Source organism: Bactrocera oleae, chromosome 3 (genome assembly GCF_042242935.1).
Source record: "Bactrocera oleae isolate idBacOlea1 chromosome 3, idBacOlea1, whole genome shotgun sequence".
NCBI lineage: Eukaryota > Metazoa > Arthropoda > Insecta > Diptera > Tephritidae > Bactrocera > Bactrocera oleae.
The window spans coordinates 90,874,419-90,898,999 of record NC_091537.1 but is presented as its reverse complement, the minus strand read 5'-3'; the positions used below and the strand labels follow the sequence as shown (position 1 = coordinate 90,898,999).

The window sequence follows — 24,581 nt, the reverse complement described above, 5'->3', positions numbered from 1 at the left end:
TATAGTTAAGTATTCAATATTTTTAAGCCTATTAGTATTTAATTCTAATTAATTCTTATTTTTAATGTTATAGAGTTTTATCACACCATTTGAATATATGCTGGCGGGGAGGTTTGCTTTATTTGTTTTGCGTTTTTATTATTCATATTTTAGTTGCAATTTTTTAATAATTTTTTACTTCTTATTTTTTATTTTTTATTATATTAATTTAGTTTTAAAACTTTCAGAATTTATGTAAGCATGAAACTAAATTTCAAATTGAATATTAATTTTTTTGACATATTTTGCTGTAGGAAATTCTTTTTGGTAACTGAAAATTTTTATTATGACTCATTGCATTAAAAAAATATTTTCCGCTTGCATTTTAGGCGCAAATTAATGCAAACTCTTTAAAAATAATTGCTTTTTTGATACTTTTTATGTGCCCTTTCTTGGATCTCCCATGCATATTGCTTCAATTCAGCCAAGCCAATTATAGCGTTCTCTTCTCTTCGCTCCCTTAAAATTTTTGGTATTTCTACTATGATTTTCATTTACTTTGCTTTTTTTTGCCACACTTACATATATCAAAATCTTTATTTGGGCTTTGATTTATATACTTTTTCAGCAACATTTTTATGCGTTCCTGACAAATTATTAAATGATATCACGATATTTCTCTTATTATAATTATTTTCGGACGTTTTCTACACTTCACTTTAATTGGAGTGGTTTGTTTAATTTTAACAACTTCTTTACGCTTAATTACTGCTCACTATCTTTATTATTATAATTTATTTTTTTTTTCTATTAAATTTATTTTTATTACACTCCTCTAATATTTTTATAACCTCAGCAACATCACTTTATTATTAAACGCTTCCTAACCTATCATCTAACATTGAGTTGTGCTTTTCTAACTTCCGATTTATTATTTTCCTATTCAAATACATTTCTAACTTTATTAAAGAACTAAATTTATATTGAAGTCTTCTTATGAATCAGTTTAAAAAAAAATTGAAATTATTTAATTAAAAATATGTATATACGAGTATATGTGCCGCTCTCAAATCGTTAGTTTTCAAGTGTTATAATAATGAAGAAAGTGTTTTTTTACTACAATACATACAAATAAATATACTGATTGTTTACATATCACAAATGCTTAAGTACTTATGTATAAGCAACATTGTATGCCAATTAGGTAGACTACTAAGATTTGAAGTGGTTATACTTGGTATGATAAGGATGCACTCGTTACTTAAGTACAGTGTCTAATTTCTAGCTTAATTAAAATAGTTGGTTGCCTAACATTTTCGGAAACTGCTTACATATAATCTCTTTGCATGTCTAAAAGCAACTTGCAAATTAATTAATTGTGAGGTTCGATTGCAAATTTACAATTTTAAAACTTGCCAATTTAATAACATTATTATTCATACTAAATAATTGGAACGAACTCTGTGGTGTTCAATGAGGCAATATATTTTTTTCGGAGTTGGTTTTTTTTACAGCTGTAACTTGATTTATACTCAGTTTTTCTGCCATTTCATAAACAAGCTATCAAGCGCGTCGCACGTTCAGTGAATGGGCCCAAAACGTGATGGCCACCGATCCTGATCACCATAAGAACATTTTGTTAAGCGATAAAGCTCAATTTTGATTGAATGGTTACATAATAAACAAAATTGTCGAATGTGAAGTGATTATAATCCACAAGCCATAATTGAGACGCCATTACATTCTAAAAAAGTCACTGTTTGGTGTGCTCTTTGGGGAGCGGTAATCATTGGTCAATATTTCTTCAAACTGAAGCCAGCCGTCATGTTGCAGTCAAAGGGGAACACTATAGAATCATAACTAATGACATCTCCGTGTCTGAATTGAAAATTGTTGATGTGGACGACCTTTATTGAAGGAGATTTTTTGTGAGCACAATATCTCACGTCATGAGCCTGTGGCATGGCCTCCAATATGCTGCGGATAAACAACGCTGGACTGTTTTTTGTGGGGTTATTTGAAGTCGCTTGTCTACACAGATAAGTCTCAGGCAAAGAATAATCGGGAGTGAGATTGCTGACATACGCCACCAATTGCTAGAAAAAACGTCGAAAATTGGGTACCGGCTGGAATTTAATCGAGTTTAATTGTGTAAATGTACATTGTTTGTAGTTATTTATTATATAAGTTTATTATATAAGTCGAATAAAATCCAGTTGCGAACAACATAAAATTCGTTAGTATAACCGAATTCTACAACTAGAAAACTATTGGGCCAAAACTCAGAACTACAAAATGCAACCCATAATTCGAAAGATGGTCGCAAAATAAAATAAAAAATCTTAATTACTTGAAAATTTACCTCTAGTTCTAGGTTTCTCTGGTTATTATATAATTGAGTTGCTCACTTCGTTTCCATTGCCGTCGTATTTTGTAATTTCAAAATTTATTTTATCCTATATATTATATATACTGATTTCTGACAATTTCTATGTTTTTATTTATATATTTTTAGACACTGATAAATTTAAAGCATGTTTTTAACACTGAATTCTACTATTGGTTAAATACTATCTTGAACTCAATTTTAAATCTCAGAATTTAAAATTTTTCCTTGACGAGTTTTTACTCGTGAGCAGCACTATGCTTTCGATTAGACACTCGAAAACAGCTGAAGTTTAATAAATTCATTAACTTCGCACTCTTTATTAGGCTGCGAACTTATTTTAGCTTTCACATTAAATAAAAACTTTTGCTCATATGAGGCTTTGCAAATTCAATTTTTTTTTTTTAATAATTCACATTAATTTTTTTATTGTATCACTAATTTTAAAAATTGGATATTCACGCTTTTACTTTTTCTTATAATTTGAGTAAGAAATTCTATTTGCATTCTATTTGATATATTTTTATTAATTGTTATTGTTGTTGTTGTGGTTATTTGTTGTTGTTTATCGTTTTTTGTTTTTGCAAAAATAGACTTCACTACTATCACATTGAGTATTAGAAGAGGTTAGACGGCAAATGCTGACATTGAAAGCGAGTCATTTCGAAAAAGTTTCTTTTATATCTACGTACACATGTTTGTAAGTATGTATAGATAATAGATATCATTTTTTGTTTGTATTACTTTAAATATTTGTCCCTTACTATACATAACACACTTGACTCATATACATATTTATCATTTACTTTTGTTGTTTATTTTATAAACTATACATTATGCAAATATACTATTTGTATTTGTATTTGCATTCCATCATTTTAATACTAATATCATAGCTATTTTGTGAGTATCGTTTGTATTTTTACAAGGATTATTTCATTTTCAGCGCAAACGCTGTCTACTTGCTAATCTTAAATACAATATTTACAGGCAAGTATTTTAATTGATTTAAAAAATTGTTTGGAAAAAGTTTGTAAAATTAATTTGCATTAAAAAGTAATGAAATAAAATGAGAAAAAAAGGAAAAAATTAAAAAAAAAAATTATAATTGAAAAAGAAATAATAATTTTAATTAAAAAAAAAAATATTATAATTTTAATTAAAAATTTATATTTAATTAAAAATTAAAATAATTTTTTTAATAATTAGATTGAAACACGAAAATTAAAAAATAATTTGAATATTTAATTAAATTTAAATTTTTAATAATTATATTTAAATTTTTATTAAAAATAATTAAAATAATTTTAATAATTGTAATCTTTAATTAATTTTAAAATTTTAGTTAAAATAATTTAAAATAAAAATTTAAATTTTGAAACACGAGAATTGAAAAATAATTTGAATATTTAATTAAATTTAAATTATTGAAATAAAAATTAAAATTGTTTGAATGAACTGAATTGAGAAATAATTTGAATATATATTTAAATTTAATTTATTTAATTAAACATTAAAATTATTTGAATAAAAAAAATAATACAAATTAATTAAACATTTAAATGTAGTTAAATATTCAAATTGTTTTTCAATTCTCGTGTTACAATAAAAATATAAATAATTTTTTTTATTAAAATATTTTAATTTATGTTAATAATTTAAATTTAATTAAAAATTAAAGATATTTTAATAAAAAATTTAAATTTAATTAAAAATTAAAAATATTTTAATATATTTTTTTATACTTAAGTAAAAGTTAAAACTATTTTTAAATTCTCGTGTTTCAATATAATGGTGATTATAAACGCAAAATTTGAAAAAATTATATTATTTGTTTTGTCTTAAAAAATTTTATATATTAAAAATCCAATGTTTTTTATTATTTTTATTAAAATTCATTATTATTAAACTCGTATATATACTCATATATTTTTGACTTAGAAACAATTTTTATAATTCTTTCTTGGCTTTTTACAAAACCATCTCAAATTTCTCACTACTTAAATTTTTTTATTTAACCTAAATGTGATTTTAACAAACAAAAAAAAATATATAATATATTTTTTTTAGTTTGTTAAGTTATTTAAAATAAGTAAAATAATGTTACACATTTTTCAAAATCTCATTTTTTTTTTTTTTTGTGATAAAATGCATTAGATTCAAATCTTCGACGACAAATACAAATACATGGTGTTTTATTTTGTTTCTACTTTTAGCTCAAGACTATTTGCTGCCATTTTTAGCAACCCTTTTTAGAATTTTTTTTAATAATCTTGTTTATCTTTTGACCAATGATATTTCTAAGTTTATTGACCGTCTCCACAGTCAATAATTATTGCCAGCCAGGTAGCATTTTTATGACTAACCAAAAAAAAAAATTTCATTTCGAAATTACCTTAATTTTTCAAATCGTTTCCTATCACTTTAGTTTTTTTTTTTATATTTTTAAACCATAAACTTAATATTGGAAAAATATGCGATTACTATAATACGTTTAACAGCATGTAGTGTTGAGTGCTTTTTCGTATGCCAACATTTATAGTGGTTTAGTCATTGAATGGTTCTTGCATAAGACGCCGAGACATCACGATTAAAGCATTCTTATTTAGTTTAATTAAGCTCACGCTCCCAATTGTGCAACATTTAATGATAAAAGTTGTCATTTCGATAAATTTCTGTTTATAGACACAACATTTTGACATTGTCTTCTCACATATCTCCTTGCATAACGCTAGAATGACGTCACTTTCAAAATAAAATGTGTCAAATAAAAAATTCGAATTCGATTTATTTTGTATTGCTGAGTGTTTGATGCTATTCAAAATAGAGGCATTTTAACTGCAGATATTACAAATCAGCTATAGTATATACCATATGGTATATAATGTAGAATTGGAACTTTGCCAATTCTTAAAACAGCAATTTTTAAATTGGAATTGACGCGGATTTTATCCGGCCAAGAGCTGTTATTTCAGCGATCTAACACTGTTGGGATTGGTCTACTCACTAATGCTTTTTTAAAAGGTCGTAATTTAATTTAAGTTTTTTGTGACCGTATTTAAAAAAAAAATTTTAACTTCCTTCAATTTTACAACACCTTGTAAATGACTGACCGATTTTATCCTAAATATCAGTTGTATCTGCTTTTTAATTAGGTCTTTAGTTTGCCATTTAATTATTTAAGTATTAATTTAAGTGTCAAATAGCAAATAATTCAAAAGATGCTAATTTATGTACATTTTGCAAACAACCGATTACTAATTCTGCACACCTAACTAGAGCATTACCCAATTACTCGCCTTTGCGTAGTTATTTCTCTTGCAGAGAGGAAGGATTATTTTACGATAAATATTTACAATGATTTAATGCTGAGTATTTCAATGAATTTCTAAAATTTATGTACCTACAAACTGCTAATTACTTTCCTATCGTACATACATACATACAAGTATTTGAGTTAAAAAACATTGCTCGTCTACTTTACGTCAACTATAGACACTTTCTCTTACACGTTTCAATTATTTACCGTTAAGTAATTTTGTATGTTTGCATGTGTTTATTATTTTATGAAAAAATGTAAAATAGCTGCCATTAAATGTTTGTATTTTTGTTCGCTTACATTTCGTATGACTTATTGTATTAGTTTTCTAATTTTATAAATACTCGTTTATATTTTTAGGTGATGTCTTGTGGAATTTTATGTTTAATTTTTTATGATCCCTACTGTTTCTCTTAAAACTTTTTATCCATAATTTATATGTTTATTATTCATGTTTTTTATTGTTGTATGTCCTTTAATTTTTTGTTATTCTTGGTGCTTTTGATATGATTTTCCATGTTTTCTCTTACACGAAATATGTGCTTGCGTCCGCGTTCTCCTTCTAAATTTTGCTCTCTTGCGTCTGAAAAAATGGAGTTTATTTAATATAAGAATACATTTGAATTTTTTTTTTACTTTTTTATTTAGGTATGAAATCTCCAAGTAATTATGTAATTATGCTTTCAGGGGATCCACTTTTTAATGATGGTCTCTGAGAGAAAAGTGAAATGCTATATGAATGGCGGTTAGACTACCAATGTCACTGAAATTACAAAAAAAACGCTTATTTCCTTTAGGAAAGTACCCTAGAATTAATACTTTTTGATACTGTGAATATCTACGATCCTGAGATGAGCGAGAGAGAGGGCAAGAGCGAAGGAAAGTGTCATATAGAGTTGAGAATTTCTTGTTTGGGGTCTAATATATTTTTAAGTCCTTCTTAATCTATTTTAATTATTTAAATGATTAGTTTCTCAAAATTTGTTTTGAAGTATACTTTGTTGTAAATTTTCTCGTAATCCCAGACTAATCATCAAAGTATGTTAGACAAAAAATATTTTGTTTCATTTATGTAAGTTTTTGCTTCCATGGATAATGACGTAGACACGATATGCGCGACCAATAGTGGATTGTAAAGAACCAAGGTTTTTCAGCAGTCATATGCTGTGTCTTTCGGCATAAAATTTCGGCACTGTTTCGCAGTCGACGTGGAAAAAAACACGCATAGATGGTGAAAGTTTAACCTACAGAAGCAGATTAAGAGGCAAACCTAGCGTGGTAGCCTTAAAAGGCGATTTTTTAGAATTGATATTCTGTGGACAAAAGTTTAATATTTTTCGAGTTACACGCGATCTCCGATGGCGCTCAAAACATTGAAGTGATTTCGGAATTTTTCGTTAATGAAATCTAAAAAAAAATCGTTTTAGAAGATACTGTTCGTACAGTCGCCTACGGTCGAAAAAAAATCAAATAATTGACAATTTAAATGACGGCATTTCTAGAAAAGGTAAATACCACACAAAATTTTAGTTGTTTTTGGGCTGCCTATATTCCATTTTTGATAATTTTTTTGTTTCTGAGTAATCGCTAATAATAAGTAATAATTTAGAAAATGCAGTTTTGCGCAAATCGAGTTTAAGGTAATATGAAGGCTGATTGAACAGTACGGCAACAGCTTGTAAGCCTACAATTTAAAACCTATCTGAGGTATCGATTTAAAATTTTACTTTGGTGTTTGTTTTTTTTTTTTTTAATTTCACACTAGTTGTACTGCCTAAGATTTGAGTGTAAAAGCCTTAAAGTCTCTTCCTCAATTGCAACTTGTTTTATTTATTTAATAATAATAGCACTAACATAATAAGTAAACATGGAGATTTCATTAGCCTAAATTTAATATGGAAAATTGTATGAACCATAGGCAACTTACCTACACCAACTGTAGTCTAGAATTTAGCTGCATGGCGGGCCTTGAAACTACTTTCTATATTTTCGGCAATTTCTCCAGCTATACATTTCCGTTTAGCCGCTTTCCGGTGTATATTTTATGCTTAGATGTGTGGGTATGTATGATTCTGGTATCTCATAGACATTTATATATATTATATATATATATATTTACATAATTACATAATATTTTATATTATTAATGTGCGTATCCGAGATTTTTTGCCTTAAACTAATATTAATTTGGTGAGTAAATCACCACGTTTTCGTTTATTTTTTTTGGAAAGAAAAATCGTGGCTTGTAAATAAATAATAAAAAGGAAATTCTAAAAAGTACAAAATAACTCAAGTTAAGAAGAGTACAGTTAGCTCTTAACAGTTGCATGTTAGTTTGAGTGGGAGTGCCAAAACTCTTCAAAAATTAAAAAATATATATAATAAATATTTATGTAGGTATATGTGTATGTATTGTTTTTTTTTTTTAATATTTGTTTGAAAAACATAAAATTTGGTGAATAAAACAAAAATTATAGAATTTTTTGATAAATGTATATGTATTTTATATTTATAAGTTTTACTTTTTGCCTTTTTTGTGTTATAAATTAAAGTAAACATATGTTTATATTGATAATTGCTATGCTTAAGGGGAACAAATAATATATATAATTAATAATACACATAAAATTAAATAGAACCAAATTCGTTTGTATTTAACGAAAAAGATAAATCTTGCTGACTTAAAGCACAAATAACTGTTTTTGTGGAGAAAAATTAAAAGCGATTTTGCTGCATATATATATGTTTATAAACATGTATAATATTAAAAATTGTATGCTATTTTTGTAATACAATTATTTATATATGAGTATATATATATATATTTAATAATTGCATTACAAACATATACATTACAAGTGTATATATTTTTGCTGTGTTTGCATATTTATATATATAAAATGGGTTCTAGGTTATCGTATTTTTTTAATTTTAATTAATAAAATCAATTTATTTTTCATTGAGACCAAAAATCGTATACCAAGAGTTTTTTTGTAAGAAACGAAAATTGCCTTAAACTTTTTAATGCGCTGTTTTTGTTTTTTAAATGAAATTGCATTCTCTTAAAAACACTATTTTTAATAATTAATAAATTTACAAAAAATTTTGGACTTATAAATAATTTTTTGTTTATGGTAATACAAACTAAAATGACTTTTTTGTGTGTTTGCTTATAAATAAATTTTTTTTTTGTCAAAAAGGATTTAATAGTAATAATGCATAATTACACAATATTAGTTTGTTATTAAATTATAAAACCAAAAAAAAAAAAATGTTTTATTGCAATCTTTTTTTTTTGATTTGACAGCAATTATTTACAGCAAATATATAAACTTTGTTTATTTGAAATATATTAAATTTTTTGAATTATAAGCAAATAAGTTAAAATTTTCGATATTTTCGTAATTTTTTTTTTTTCTGTTCTCATATAATGCATTTATATAATTTTTTTAATATTACATTTGAGTTGTCATTTCTACTATTCTTCGTCGGCCGTTGACGTAATTTACAAAATCATACACTAGAAAAGTAAAATCCTTTTAAAAAATCTTAAAAGTGCATGCTTGGGTATATATTTATTTTTAAATGTAATTTAATTATTTTTATTTACTACATATGTGTTGCTGCACCGCCGCTGTACATATTTAAATTTATTGTTTTTAGTTTCAGAAACTTACTTGTTATTTATTGTTGTAATATTTACAATTAAAATTACAAATTAATGCTTTTACGCTAATTTAATACTTTACACACGCTACAGACGTCGTATAGCCGATTTGTTGTTGTAGCGAATACTTAAATTGCCTTAAAATGCTATATATAAGCAATATTCATATATCAATAATTTCATTTTATTTTATTGTTGTAGATATTGGAGTTCGAATATCTAGTTGAAAATATTTTAAATTCATTGCTTATCGCTTTTGGTTCGAAATTTAATAGTATTTACATATTTATAATTTGCAATCGCATATATTCGATTTCAAAACTCGTATTGAATTCTCCACTATAAATATTATTTTATTTTTTATTTGTTTGTGATATTTCAATGACTTTGACTTGTGTGCTGATTGCTGAGTGGGGTTGAAGGGCTATCAATAACATCTAACTTCTGCTAAACTGTGCTTGTGTATTTGTGAAATGGCATGTACAGTTATACAAGTACGTATGTGTGCTCTGAGATGGCTATTGATATTTATTTGGTAATTACAGTATTCAAACAGTAGTATTTGCAGTGCCGCGGCATTACTGATTTCCACGACCGATAATGATGCTTATGTGAGTGGTGCGATATGATATTAATAATACTCACTGCCCTGCAAGTGTACTTATGCTGTGTATGATTTGGGTGTGAAATTTCCTTTGTTGTAGGTTTTGAATTATATTATTTCACATTTTGAAATTGTATTCACTTCACTAAAAATCAAAAATTGACTTATTCAGAGCCATTTAAACATTGAAATAATTATTTCAGTAAGCTTTATGCTTAAAAACTCTAGAGCTTTCCTCAACTCTTAAGGTTTTATGCGAAAAAAGCTTTAGCGCTTTCATCAATTTCTCATGCAAAAAAAGTCAGTAAAGCTAGCAAAGCATAACGCTCAAGTTTAAGCTGAGTTTGTGAGTTTCATCTTACTTAACTTAAATAACTGCGGTTGTTTTAAGACACCAAAAGTTATGCGATTTTTGAAAGTTTTTATAAAACAAAAATATTTGACAAAGAATTTGAATAATCACGTACATTTTAGCAAGAAATATATGCCCTATAATTATACTCTCGCAACTTGTTGCTACAGTGTATAATAGTTTTTTTTCATATTCAGAGCTTTCAAGTATGATTTAAGCTTTGGAAAGCTTGCCGGTTTATTGTTATTTATAGGGACGGCAAGCTTTCACTGAAATTTTTATTTTATACACATATGTATATAAATGTTTGGGACAAATGTTACACATTTATTTCAAACAATTTCATATGTGATTTAAGCTTTGAAAGTTTGAAACTTTTTTTTCCACCTATTGAGACTGCAAGCTTTCTCAAAATGTCATATTTCAGGTGTTAGGTAATATTTCGAAAAGTTCGAAATATGAGCGGTGAGCGGTATGGAAGCTTCAAAAGCTCCACCCATTCTTTTGAGAGATTATTAAATTTCATAAATTTTTTTTTAATCTCAAATATGAGTTATATAATAATATTTTTCGTGAATAATTTTGTTGCAAAAACAAAAATACACTTACCTTACACAAACAAATTTCAGCTTTTTTAGATTTCTTGAGTTTTGAGTCAAATTTGAATGCATTGCAGGACAGCTGATATTTTATTTAATTTTGATTGTGAAATATTTATGTATGTATATATATTCTGTACTTTAAGACGTCTGGCTGAATTATTGTATGTTTTATTTGTGACACACCTGTATTGATGGCTTGATTAAGTGCTTGATGATTTGTGATTCATGTCGGCAATGATGTTTGTATGAATATCTAGGTGTGTATATTTGCTCAGCTACAAATTAGTATGTTTTTGTATTTACAATGGTCATTAGGTGATCTTGATTGTGGTAGCGGTTTATTTTTTCTTAAAGTAAATATAGCCCTGTAATTTATTTTAAAAGAATATTGTAGTTTAGTGCTTTTGTGTAGACGAGTGTATTTGAATAGCGAATAATCGATTAATTGTGGTAGTGATAAACTATGCGGCTTTTAATTTTAACGGAGAATTTTTGACTAACCCGAAAAACAGTTAATCGATTACTCAGAATATTTTAATGTTAATTCGAGTTAGTCGATTAATCTGAAATTAATCTGAGATTAGTCGATTAGTCTGAAATTAATCTTAGATTAGTCAGCCAATCTGAAGTTAATCTTAGATTAGTCAATTAATCCGTAGTTAATCGCAGAGTTATTGACTAAATTTTACGCTGTATACAATTTACTTTACCGATTTGCTATTTGTATGATTGCCTATGTACTTCTAATTTCACAGTTACTAATATTTATTAATGCTTTTTAATTTAGGTGTTTTGTTTAAATGCATTTTGTTGCTTTTACAGCAGAAAGCTTAATACTATTTCATTAAATTTGTATTGAATTTTTGTTAATACTAATTTGCGCGACACATTTTGATTTTCGTCTAAATTACCCATGGATTTGTTTGTGTATTTACTGTAAATCTTTTGTTGTTATTGTAAATAATGAAGATTTTATTTATATTATGTTTTCATGAGAAAAATGAGAGGCAAAACAATCCAGAAAACTTCGTGAGCGATATTCGCGAAAAATCTGTCTCACACGTAAACTACCATTTGAGCTTTTCGACTTCAAGACATACATAGTTTTATACTGTTCAAATGGTTCTAAAGAGTGGAAGTTTCTTCAATAATGAACAATTATATTAAATGGAACAAATTTTTTGATTCATTCTCCAACCGATTACTGAATTTGAAAACCTGCAAGAACTTTTTTTTATCCAAAAGTCATTAAAATTTACTGAATCTCTCACCCTTTTAACTGAGAACTATTCTTGACTATAGCACATTTATCTGTTCGATTCACTCTCAACACAGTTATTTGCACCTTTTTTAAATTTGGACTTTTATACGAAATCACTCTCACAAGCTTTCTGGATATAAATTTGTTGACTAATGTAACTAAGTGTCGAACTTTTGAATGTCTTTGAATTCATGGTGGTTAAAACTATATTTTTTTGATATATATATTTATATATCTATTACACTTAATTAAATACAAAATCCCTCGCCATCCACACTAAGCTAAAGCCATCTTAATAAGTATCTTCAATATTTAAAAAAAAAAAGTACCTTCGAAACGCACCTTTATCAATATCGCTTAGAAAACCCTAAACATCACATATCTGTTTCCTCTTTCGAGCAGTTCGAATCGTAGTTTAATATTAAATTAGATTTAATCACTAGTTCTCACGCACTCAGTTACAATTTCTGCTGAGCAAGTGTGTTGACAACGCCGCGCTGGCTCAATAGAACCCCTTGCCGTTGCTTATCATGCTCAAAACCGATGCACCCAATTTCCAACTAAATCACATTAGTCATCATTTTAGTGTATTGTAAATATTGTCAGCCACCTCCTCCAGTTCGTTTGCAATGCTCGCAGCTGTAGCGCCAATACTACCGCCATTGCTGCTGCTGTTGTTGTGCATATCATTCGCCGTTGCCGAGTTGCCTTCCAGCGCCACTGTGGTGACATGCGCGCGGCTCTTGTTGCCCACTTTGCCACGCCTTGCCGCACGTTCGCGCTGTTTGTCGTTGTGCAGCGGCTCATCGCCCAAATATACCGTGTGATAGCTCACCGGACTGACGGAGCTGCAATTGATTTGTACGCGACTGATCGCCAGTCCTGCTGGTGGCGCTGCTGCGCTGACTACAGTTTGACCGCTCGTCGACTTGCTGAGAGCGCTGGCAATGCTCGCGCTACGTGCGCTACCATTAAACGGTTGTGCGATTGTGGTGTATGTTAGCGATGCGTAGTCACCATAATCGTCCGAGATCTGCGTGGAGTGTGTTTCAGCCGAAAACGTGTCACGCGTGGCCGATGTACAAATGCCGCCCATAGCCGAGACTGTGGTGCCAGCTGTTGCTGCTGCATTGTGGCTAACATTGTCATGGCATATTTCCGCATAGATATTCTCTTTATTGTAGTCGATCATATTGAGCGCCTGACAAATATTACCCGTTGGATTTTCCGATGCCGATTCGTCACTGGAGAGCACCAATGAATCTCGCACGCTCGAGTAGGGCAGATCGTCAATTAGGCTGGTGGGTGTTAGCGGTGAGGCGAGCGCAGTGTGATTGCTTGAATGACCTAGACCACCAATGCCAGCAAGCAATGAAAGCCCACCAGCAGCACGTCTGCCAGTTACGGGTTCGCCGATATTGAAATCAAGTCGTTTGTCACCTAATGACGGTTTTGCTGCTAGGACGCCATTGTTGCCATTGTGCTTCAGTTGCGCCAGCGAGCGCTTGTTATCGTGTAACTGCATTTTCTGTGGCAATGAAAAATTTAAGAGTTGATGGAGGCTCGATGATGATTTGCTGTACTGCCGCGTTTTGACGTGGAACTCATTATAAAGCTTTTCAGTTATAAAAGACTGTGGCATGAGATCCTGATTTTCGAGATCTTCAAGATCGGTGCCCGCCTCTGAGATGGTATCAGTGTTTGGTAGCAGATCAGGTTTGCGTGCAGCAGCACCGCCGCTAATAAGCTCAATATCCTGCAGCGACATGGATTTTTTTATCATTTTGTTGCCGCTCGTGTCGACTTTCTTGAATTTTTCATCGATAGTCGCCAAGGTTGTAGTCTCCGTGTCCGAACAACCAATATCCGACGCGCCGCCACTCGGTTCCGAAATTGATTCATTCGCGTCTTGTAGCTGCGTATTTGGTTTATCGCCGAAACGCTCCTGCAACAGCTTCGACATATCTGAATAGCGTTCCATGCTCATGCGTTTCGCCTGCACATCCAGTTCGTAGGAGGTCATTGTATGCGCTGCGTGTTTGTCCTGTTTGCGGAACCATTTCTTCTTAGTCGATTGAAAAACTTTCATCTTATCACTAATGCGGTTGGTACTGCTAGCTGCATTTTCAAAAGCTGCTTGTGCAGCTGCTTCCTTGGCCTCCAAATTAGCGAGATCCGATTTGCTGAGAAAGATTATAGAGTCTTCCTTCTCATGCGCTGGTATTGTGGTCTTTTCACGTCGCAGCAGCTTTGGTAGATGTAGTGGTTTCAATATTTTCAAACCTTCACCACGACTCTTCGAACCAGACCGCTCTGGACGGTGCAATATTTCCACCTCGACCATCTTAAGAAATTGATCACAATTGAATTGACAAAACTTCAATATATTTTGCACATTGGGATTTGCCAGCATGCGTTGTTCACTCTCGAAACCGAGTGAGCTCTTCAACAAATTCATCTCTTTGGATAGATGCAGCTTGCGTAAATGCAGTGGACTTTGCACTTCCACATCCTCGATGGGACAAGCAATCACCACATTCTCAGTAGTTATGTGCGTAATACAAACATTCTCGGGTATCGCGCTACTACAGCCATGCGGTCCGGAGATGTAACGTAGTGTTAACGGTAACTCTCGTTGTGGCGTTATCAGCGCCGTAATGCGATGCACACAATCCGGATTCACTTTTTTATTCGCTTCATTGCCGATACCACCCAATTTCTGCAGTATTTGTGGTATACCCGGTTCGATCTCGTAAAATTTGCCCTTCGTGGAGAGCGACACATACAACACCTGCCGATTCTCATTCAGCAATTGTGCATAGCGTCCTTTTTCCTTCTCACGCCCATGATTGTTATTCGCTTTTGTTGTAACACCACCGGTACAACCGATTGTCGTGTGATCTTGTTTGCCATCTTCGAAAACGGCAAGCAGTCGAAAGACTTGACCACCTCGCGCTGTCGTCTTCACATACTGTGGGCGATTGTTGGTCGGTGGTGGCGGTGGTTGGGTATATATTGGTATGCAACCCTCTGTGGGTAGGTTATTTACGTTGGGTTGGGATTCCGTGAAGGCGGGCATATTGTCGACTGAGACGAATTTGTACACACGTTCGCGCACCAGCTGTATCAGTGAGGTGTAGAGCGTGGCTGTAGGTATACCCTTGTCATTGAGCAGCGAAAAGTAGCCTGAAATGAGAAAAGCGAAAAGTAAGTAAGAAAGGTGAATATCTAAATAAATAAAATTTTTGTAATTTTAAAAATACTTTACAAGTAATATTTCGTTCAAACTGTTTGCAAAAGATTTATGTAAGGAAGCCGGAAAATCAGAGTTTGGGTTTTTTAGGGTTAATAAGGGAACAGAACCAACAACATGGTAGGTATTCTAAGTAAGTTAGGAGCTGTTTGGTTTAAAAAAAACTGGAAGAGCCATGGATGTTGCTGTAAGATTAAATCTCAAAGACTATCATAGATGTGTTAGGAATCGAAAAAAGATGTAATACGAATTTGTAAAGCCCGTACAGCGCCGCTTTATTCCAACATTCAAAAGTTTTTAGCTCTAGACACGAATTTTTTGTTACCTTTTGGATGGTGTGGGTCTAAACTTGGGTGAAAATTTAGTAGTTTGCTTTCAGTAACAGTTAATCGAAAACAGTAAAAGTTTAAGCTTAAGCCTCAAAGTCAGCTTGGCATTAGTTAGGTTACGGTGTGAGACTTAGCTAAAAATCCTGCAAATTTTAGAATATTGGGCTGTTTCTTTCATGCACCATTATCAACTTAAAATTCTCCAATGAGTTATATAATTTTCGGAATATAAACTCAATTATGCAATTTTGAAATTTTTGGGCACACCAATCACCTTTATCTCTCTCTCTCTAGTATATCTCCCTAGCGGGTATATTACATTAACTCAGGCCTAAGTAAATGTGCTTGAATTCTTGTTGCTGCAACATTAAGTAACTTGCAATTAGCACGTGAAATGAAAATGTTAAATGGCGCATAAATATTAAAGGACGCCAAAAGGCAGCATATTGGTAAAATCAGAGCGGCAAAAACTACTACAATTGCAAAAGGCAATGCGTGAAAAGCTGTGTGAGAGAGAGAAAATGTTAATGGTGCCAGTTAGTATCTGCTGTGTAATATCTGGGGGTTAAGCCATGTTAGCAATGAACCAATAAAATATTTGTATTTTACCAGTGAGGAGCCACATCAACAGTGAATTTTGCTAGCATATGTCTGTGCCTTAGTATGTATGTATGTATGACATGGGGCATTAATGACATGATTATGTGCTGCAGTGACCCAAGGGAGCGTATGATTGAAGTGAAACGTTCTTCTGATACGTTCTTTAAGTACAGTAGGCTCTTTATATTAAGAACTCGTTTGTGGGAATTTTTAGAATTTTGCTTTGAGATTTTTTTTTTAATTTAGGAAATGATTGAAATGTTAATTAGAAAAAAGCTAATAATTAAAAGTTGTTAATATTCGTTGGAAGAAACTAAATTTTTTTTTTAAATAGTTAAAATTAGAAAAAAGATCTTAATATCAAATTAATAATCTAGCGCGTAGAATGACTTTGAAGGAGTTGAACTTATATAGAGTTTACTGTGCATTTGCATAAAATATACATATATGTGTATTTGCAGGTTAATTAACAAGGTACATTTAATTATTTCAACATTTGCACACAATTTCAGCAGCAAAATAAATGATCCAGCAGGGTCAGTAGAAGACAGAGTATACTTAAGTGGATAAAGGAAAGCATAGTGGTGTGTTTATGAGAGTAGTGCGTATATAGATTAAAAATAATTATTTTTCTTTTAATGTTAAAAGCGAACACATAGTGTGAAAATAAAAAAAAAATCGAAAAAATGGATTTGAGGTATAGCCTTCAATCAGCTCCAATAGTTTAACTTTAAAAACGTTTTTTTCGAAACTACATTTTACAAATTTGCCCAAGTGATTATTCGAAGATAAATTCCCGAATTTTCTATTATATTGTAAAAAAAAGTTTTTAAAAACCTTATCGAAAAGATAAAGTAATTTAGTTTTACCTTTTTATAAATTTAATTAAAAACTATGGAAATACAAAAAAAAAAATTAAGTGAGTGAATAAAATGAGTATTCTACCCTCATATATTGCCTTCAGCACAGCTTTTTTCTACTAACATATAAATCATGATAAATAATAGCAAATGAACTGACACTTGCACTGAAACACAAACAAATTATTCAGCAAGCATTTCGGGGGAGGCACCCATTAACACCAGCAACCAGCAACAATGGCGAGGGCTAAACTGGGGAAATAATTTAATTAAGAGGCAAATAAGTGGAAGGTGAATAAGAAATGAAAAAAGTGCATATTATATAATTACAAATAAACATTGAAAGAAAAAAGAGTGAGCGGAGAAAGGGAAACGCAAAAAAATGCATTGCTGCCACAGCGCTTTGGCTCATGCGGCAATCGACAGCAGTGGCATTAAATGAAATGCTTCAGTGATTTAGAAATTGCCAACACAAATGCTGAGTGGCGTAAAAACTATTAGAAAAGTGCACAACAACAGCAACAAGCATGGAAGTTAGGAAAGTCAACATGCAAATGCAAGAAAATAATTTCAAGAATTTACATTTTTTAAGATATTCGCGAAAATTGCGGAATTAAATAAAGAGATTGCGTATTAATGAAGTCGAAAGCTTAGAAATTGCACAAAAGAATTGCAGCAAGAAAAGCGCAGCTAATAAAGCAATTTGTAGCAAAATGCGAGGCGCTTAAAACCATGTAAAGCATATTTTTAGGCGCTAGTGGGTGGGATGTTAATTGAAGATAAGCGGAAATAAAATGCTAGAAGAAGAAATGTTTAGAAGAGTAAGAAGTGAAGCTAAACTGTCTTGAGGTTTAATATTACTAACTTTTAAAGTAAGTTTTGCATACTTTTAGGCGCTTTATTTCGACAATATTAGATATTTAGACAATATTTAATACTAATTGAGATCTTATTCAACAGAACGACATATTTTGCCTGCTTAAGTGCAATGGCTTTAATTATGAGTTGTATGGAATGTATTGTTTGAAAATGTGTGAGAATTCTCTTGCTCATCTCGCTTGCGAGAGGTAGCCGCAGATAATTTTTAGAAAAAATTACAGATTTTATGACATGTTACGCTACAGAAAACACTCAACTGATAAATTAAACTAATGTACTATTATTAATTTTCATAAATTAAACTTTCAGCCAGCTTTTAAAAAAGTATGGCAGCTTTTAGGCGTTGTTAAATCAGCACACTTTTCGTTCGACTTTTCTACTTTGACTTAATTTCAAACAAATTTTACATTCAAATAAGAAATTACAAATAGCGCACATAAATATTAATATTTTAATTACATTTGGTTGCATTAAAAGGCAAATGCGAAACCACAAACGGCGACAGCTAGACAGACAGACGTCTTTCTTATGTGTTGCCTTCATATTTGCTTGTGTACTCATTCACTTTTGCGTGCAAATTAAGTTTATGAAGTGGCATTTTCCTCCACTTTTACATTTTTTTTTTTTAGTTTTTCATGCAGCAAAAAATTTGCGACGGAAATATAAAGCGCTGAAAAGCTCATAAAGCTTTAGCGTCATAAAGGCATTAAATGACAGAAAATATAATTTCGAGCGAAAAATGCGTGCTACACAGAGAAAAGCATAAAAAATTAAGAGCGCTGAAAATCTGTAGATAGCAAAGTAAACACAAAAAAAAATAAAAAATAAGGCAACGTGAATGGATATGCCACGAGTACTGCTGGGGACATGGCAAAGAGACTCTGATTTTCTGTTTCAGTTTGTGTTCGCACTCATTTTGTAGCGTGTATTTTTTAAAATTGCATTTTTTTTGTGAAATTTTCGCTTGTCAGCAAACAGAAGCGTTGACGGCAAAAGGATATATTTAATTTAAAAGGAGCTTTGACGTATTTTTGCTATTCTATTTTTGATATTTTAAAATAAGCTGACGCTTTTGGAGTTATTATGAGTTTTGGCGTCACACAGTGAGCAGAAAATATTACTAAACTCGTTAGTTTTTATACTCTAGTAGTGGTGGTAGTGGTTAGTAGTTCTGAATCAAAACAAGAAAAAACGTTACTTCGGTTGCACAGAAGCTATAGTACACTTCACATATACCAAATATATATATATATGGCAGCTATATGCTATAGAGATCCGATCTGAATAATTTCGAAGGAGATTGCATCATTGCTTTAGGCAATAACCCATGCCAAATTTAAATTTAAAGAAATAATTCTTTCAAAAATGTTAAATGTCTTTCATATCCATTTTTCAGCATAGGCCAAATTCGTTAAAGTTTATATTAAATGCATACTTTTAGGCTATGGTGTTTATAACCTAAAAACCTTGCGTTAGAGCTACCACTATCGAATTATATAATATATATATATATATATATATTATATACTTAACTTATATATTTATATATATATATATATTATATATCAGGTGATATTGACAGCTCGTGGCGGCCATGTAAATGTACAGATTTGCGTCAAACTTTGTCATTGTGTTCAGTAAGGTTTGCCATTTAATAATGTCACGTTTCACTTTGGTATAACGCTTGGGAATTTGCGAAGAGTTTTGTGCAAATTCATGTTTACCGAAAAATTTACAACATCACGTTCATCGAAAAAGTATCTTCTTAGATTAGGTCTATGTTTGGCCTCATGTGTTCGTCAACAAACCAAAATTGTCGGTATTGGGGTGAGTCAAATCCTCGTGTGGCTCAGCAAATGCAGTTGTATTTCGAAAAGTTGACCTTTTGTTGCGGATTGTGATATGGCGGCATCATCGGGCACTATTTCTTTCGAAATGGGACAGCAAATACCGTTACCACCAATAGCGATCGTATTATAAAGATGTTGATCGACTTTTTTCCCGAAGGATCTAACAAGATGGTGCGCCGCCTCGTGTTTCATGCCGAAATGCTGTATGGAATGCCGGGCGGAGATATGCACACGGAGATGTGGTGGCCATTTAGTCGACATTTTGTTCAAATCATAAATGGCATAAAATTATCTCAACAACAACAACAAAAAAAAACCGGAACCCATTATAATATTTGAGTGTCTTATTTCTTATTAACATCACGTCGTTCTTGTTGGTAAACCATTTATATTCATATATATATGTATATGTATATTTACGATAATAACAAATATTTTGTTTTGTCAATTTGGGTCATATAATATTTGATCAGATGGTATTTTAAAATTTCAAATATAACGGTAAAAACGTATTTGCTTGCACAGCCGCTTTGGTAAAAAATCGTAAATTTTTGGCAACAGTCATCTCTAACTAAATAATTTTTATATACAAATATGTATATTATTTAGCACAATGACAGCTTGTTACATAACCTTCACACATCCACACAAACACAAAGATTTCCATCTGTTCTTTTTTTTTGTTGTGCAAATTTTCTTGCGATATTTTACTCACATAACCTTTGCGAAAATATTGTCTTTTTTTTATCGCCACCCCTTTGTTTGTCTATGGGGTTGGTTATGTAAATAAAAGTTTGTTAATGCTCCACAAACAATGCTGTCAAATATTTTGGCATAGCATAAATTTAAAAGCGCAAACGAGTGTAAAAAAACGGTGGACTAAGCTGAGTATATTGTTGTTATCAAATAGCAATTCGCAGTAGTGGCAAGACGGTGGAGTTTGAGCAAGAAAGTTAATGAGAAAAGTAGTACGGAGAGCGCTATCATCTAGCATAATATTTTTCTAATAACTAACGGATATAGAAACTAGTGTGAGTTATACTTCTCAGTCTAAAACTTTGAATAATTTGTCAAGAAATTTGTTCATAGTAATTCTGATATGGATATGGACTCAATCTCGATTGAAATGTGCTGCTGCTGGCCACCTTTTCAAGTATGAAATTAGATGTTGCATACCAAGCTTATATTTTTGTTTGCTGAAATTGTATACAATATAATACTGACCTAGTTTAGGCTAGAGGAGTAGCTCGGTGTGATGATTTTTACTTTTCCGCGTGGATGTCAATATGAAAATGACCAGTTATAATTCCAACTGCTTAAGCTTGCTGAGAACGAAAAGCTCGCTGATTCTCTTGCCATCTTGCTGTTCACTGATAACCAGCAAGAGAACAGCGGAGCTCTAACCCGTTCTCACTCCAACGACAGCGACACTAATGTGCCCTTCCTTGTCAACTCATCAGTTTTGCAGTTGCCTGCAATTCCGCTTTAGCCTGATATCCAACGGGGTCTTTGCGAGAAGTACCGCGACAGTTAACAAGCAGATGTCATCGAAGCTTTTGTGTCGACAAAACTGCAGTTCTTAACACTAGAAGAGGTATATGTGGTCCTCTGTTCAGATGCCGCGAGAATTAGGTCAATGATATTGCTTTAATGTTGTAATAATTTCCATATTATGTCTAAAGCAATTTTCTAGTCTAGAAGTTTGAAAAAAATCGATTTTTTCACATATCGAAAGTTTTGGTATTCAAAAATATCTTTTTCAAAACTCAAATTACTTTTGAAGTTATGGGAGTTTTAGTGTTTTGGCAACTTGGCCGATTTAGACAGAACATATCTAACAAAAGACGACTGGAGGAACTTTAAACGCGTGCTACTCGATACTACTTTTATAGATGTGGTCTTCGCTATTTATTTGAAATTTGGCAGGAATATTCTTTAAATGTACATCCATCATATTAAACTAAAAAAAAAAATCGAGAAAACTAAAATTTTTTGAAAAAACTGAATTTTTTTTAATAACCGCTATTTTAAGAATTTTTTTTTTTCAGTTATATTGGTTCATTGGATAATACTATTTATACTAATTCACAATTCGCCTATGGCTTATTTTTCAGATGACTAATAGAGTAGAAATCATGAGAATGAGTACACTGTCGTTTTTCTTTCCACCTTATGGATGCATACCTTTATGTTATATTTCCTTAAATTCAAACCAAAAGCTAATACGACTACCTACTGACCTAGGCCTGTAAACACTACCAGGCGCAGTGTCATATATGTCTTATTTCCCTTTCATTTATAGAAAATCAAATTTTACTACTCAAAAGCATTTTCTTCCAAGAAAATCCGTAGTAAAGAGTTTCTAAGGCACACCACTAGAAAATGCACAAATAGAAACAAAAATAGGCACCAACAAGAGCGCAAGCATGAGAAGCACAGTAAATAATGGCGCAATTGTACTTGGGTGCTCAGATGGAAGGCTCGTTTGATTTTGTAATCCGCCATTAAAACTTGCTGCATGTGGGGGTGTTTACGCCTCTGTGCTTTTGTGAGCATGTGTGGGTGCCAGACTACTTCAAATTGCCGGCAACAAGAGGTGAAAACAACTACAAAAGCCATTGCGGCAATGACGGAGCCTTAAAAGCATCATAAACATAAGTGTAATTTGTCGTAATAATTTCTATGTAACTATGTGTATAAATGAGTGCATATATATTTATATATATATATGTATATATGTGTGTGTATGTGTAGATTTGAAAACAACACGGCATGTGGTCAGCGTTGGTGTAAGGGTAAAGGGCAAAGGTGCAAGTTGTGGGGGCGAAAGGGCCTTTGCTTCAGCTAACCACATGTGTGTGTGTGTGTGTTGTAGTAGTAGAGCGGTGCAGTGCGGGTGTGTGAGTGCGCATAACTCTGCTGTTGCAAGAAGTGCGGCTTTGCTGGTTTTTCCTGCCAGCACTTGGCGCCAAATTAATATTGCAATTTGCAAACAACTACAAAGGCGATTATAAGGCGCAACCAACATTCATACGCAACACATACAAACCGAGTTGCACTTTCAAACACACACTTGGCAGAGCGCATAAATAAAATCCTCTAAGCCAGTGAGACGCGCAAACACAATAAACGTTTATTAGACGCTGCGGCCTGTGTTAAATGGCCAGCTGCACTTGCCAACTTGCAGCAAGTTGCACAAATTAAGCAACCAGTGTTGCACAGGCACACTTCCCTGCCGCCACGAAGTATGAGCAGTACTTAGACTTGCGCCCGAGCATAACTTGTGGCGAGCAAACGTAACGCTTAGTAGCGCGTTGCCACAATTGCTGCAATTTGGCAGCGTGCAACACAACTTGACGGCGTACTAAATATATTTGGCAAATGCTTTTAGCCAAAATGTCAACAACAGCCGTAAATGGTGGTTATGGCATGCAATATTAGTATACGTTTTAATTATTCGCCTTTATGAGGGCGCATACACTTGTGATGTGTTGTTTTTGTTTGTTTTTTGGTACTCACATTTAAGTAGTGCTTAGAGTGTGGAAAGGCATTCAGAGCACAAATGTTATACGATTATTATTATCGAAACAATTCTTAAGCAGTCAAATCTTATATTTGACTTTTTCTTAATGACTTTTTTATGGTTTTTTTTTTTTGAAAATCAGTATAATACAAATAAATGTACAATTTCATTTGGAACCAAAGCATATGCTATACAATAGGGTGAGCCAAAACCTAACCTGTCAATGAACCTAAATAAAGACATAACAAGAAAAAACATTAACCCTGGTCGCATCGAAGTTTGAATACCTTACACAAAAGTAGAATTTTCCATACAAGAACTCAACTTTGATCATTTAAATTATATGGCAGCTGCACGATACAGTGCTTCGATCTAAAAAATGTTTTCAAATATTTTAGCGTTGCCCTGGACAATAATGCGTGCCGAATTTTGTGAAGATATCTCGTCAAATTACAAAGTTTTCATACAAGAAATTGATTTTGATCGATTCATTGTATGGCAGCTATATGCTATAGTGGCTTGCTATCGACGGTTCCGACAAATGGGCAAGTTCTTGGAGAGAAAAGGTTGTTTGCAAAATTTCAGACCGATATCTCGAAAACTAAGGTACGATTGCGTATATGGCAAACCAACAGATGTACGATGGCCAGACAAACAAACTAAATCGACTCAGCTCGACACGCTGATCATTTAAAGCAATAATTTATAAGTTCTCCAACATTTCCTTTGGTTGTTAAAACTTCGTGGCCAATTTAATATTCTCAGCCTTTAAGCATTCAAAGTTTCCCATACAAAGAACACGTAAAAAGTATTATTTCATTACAAAAAAAAACCATAACTTTTGAACTTTTTTTGATAAAATATTTTTACAGTTTTTAAGAGCATAAAATTTTTACTAAAAATCTATTTTTAGTTGAGTTGGATTTTGTTCAATAAAAAAAAATCCGTATATTTCAAAGCTTGAAAAGTGATTAGTTTTTGGCAAATCCTTATATATAGGGGATAGGGTAGTATATTTTTTTAGTCACGACTAAAAAGTCTAAAACTAAAAACATTTAACTAAATCAGTATTGAAATTCGTTCAGTGCTTTCGACGTCAAAGAGAGCTGGCCAGTTA

General features: G+C 31.7%; 1 protein-coding gene and 2 long non-coding RNA genes across 5 annotated transcripts in view; all 3 read right to left on the bottom strand.

Moving 5' to 3' along the window:
• Positions 1 to 612: 612 nt before the first annotated feature.
• LOC138856340 (uncharacterized) lies at positions 613 to 3,451 on the bottom strand. The gene is made up of 2 exons (XR_011395543.1): positions 2,342 to 3,451; positions 613 to 2,075 (listed from the first exon to the last, which is right to left on the bottom strand). It is a non-coding gene; the product is annotated as an uncharacterized lncRNA (long non-coding RNA).
• Positions 3,452 to 5,898: 2,447 nt separating this feature from the next.
• LOC138856339 (uncharacterized) lies at positions 5,899 to 8,098 on the bottom strand. Its single transcript, XR_011395542.1, has 2 exons — positions 7,612 to 8,098; positions 5,899 to 6,267 (listed from the first exon to the last, which is right to left on the bottom strand). It is a non-coding gene; the product is annotated as an uncharacterized lncRNA (long non-coding RNA).
• A 57-nt stretch (positions 8,099 to 8,155) lies between these two features.
• Positions 8,156 to 24,581, bottom strand: part of B4 (imaginal disc development protein B4) — a 225,792-nt gene continuing 209,366 nt past the window's right edge. For 2 of the 3 annotated variants that reach the window (XM_070107200.1, XM_070107201.1), the window contains one exon: positions 8,156 to 15,356. In XM_070107200.1, coding sequence (XP_069963301.1) covers positions 12,748 to 15,356 — 2,609 coding nt within the window. In that variant the 3' untranslated portion in view covers positions 8,156 to 12,747. The remainder of the gene's footprint in view (positions 15,357 to 24,581) is intronic. The other variant, XR_011395541.1, reaches the window with a different exon arrangement.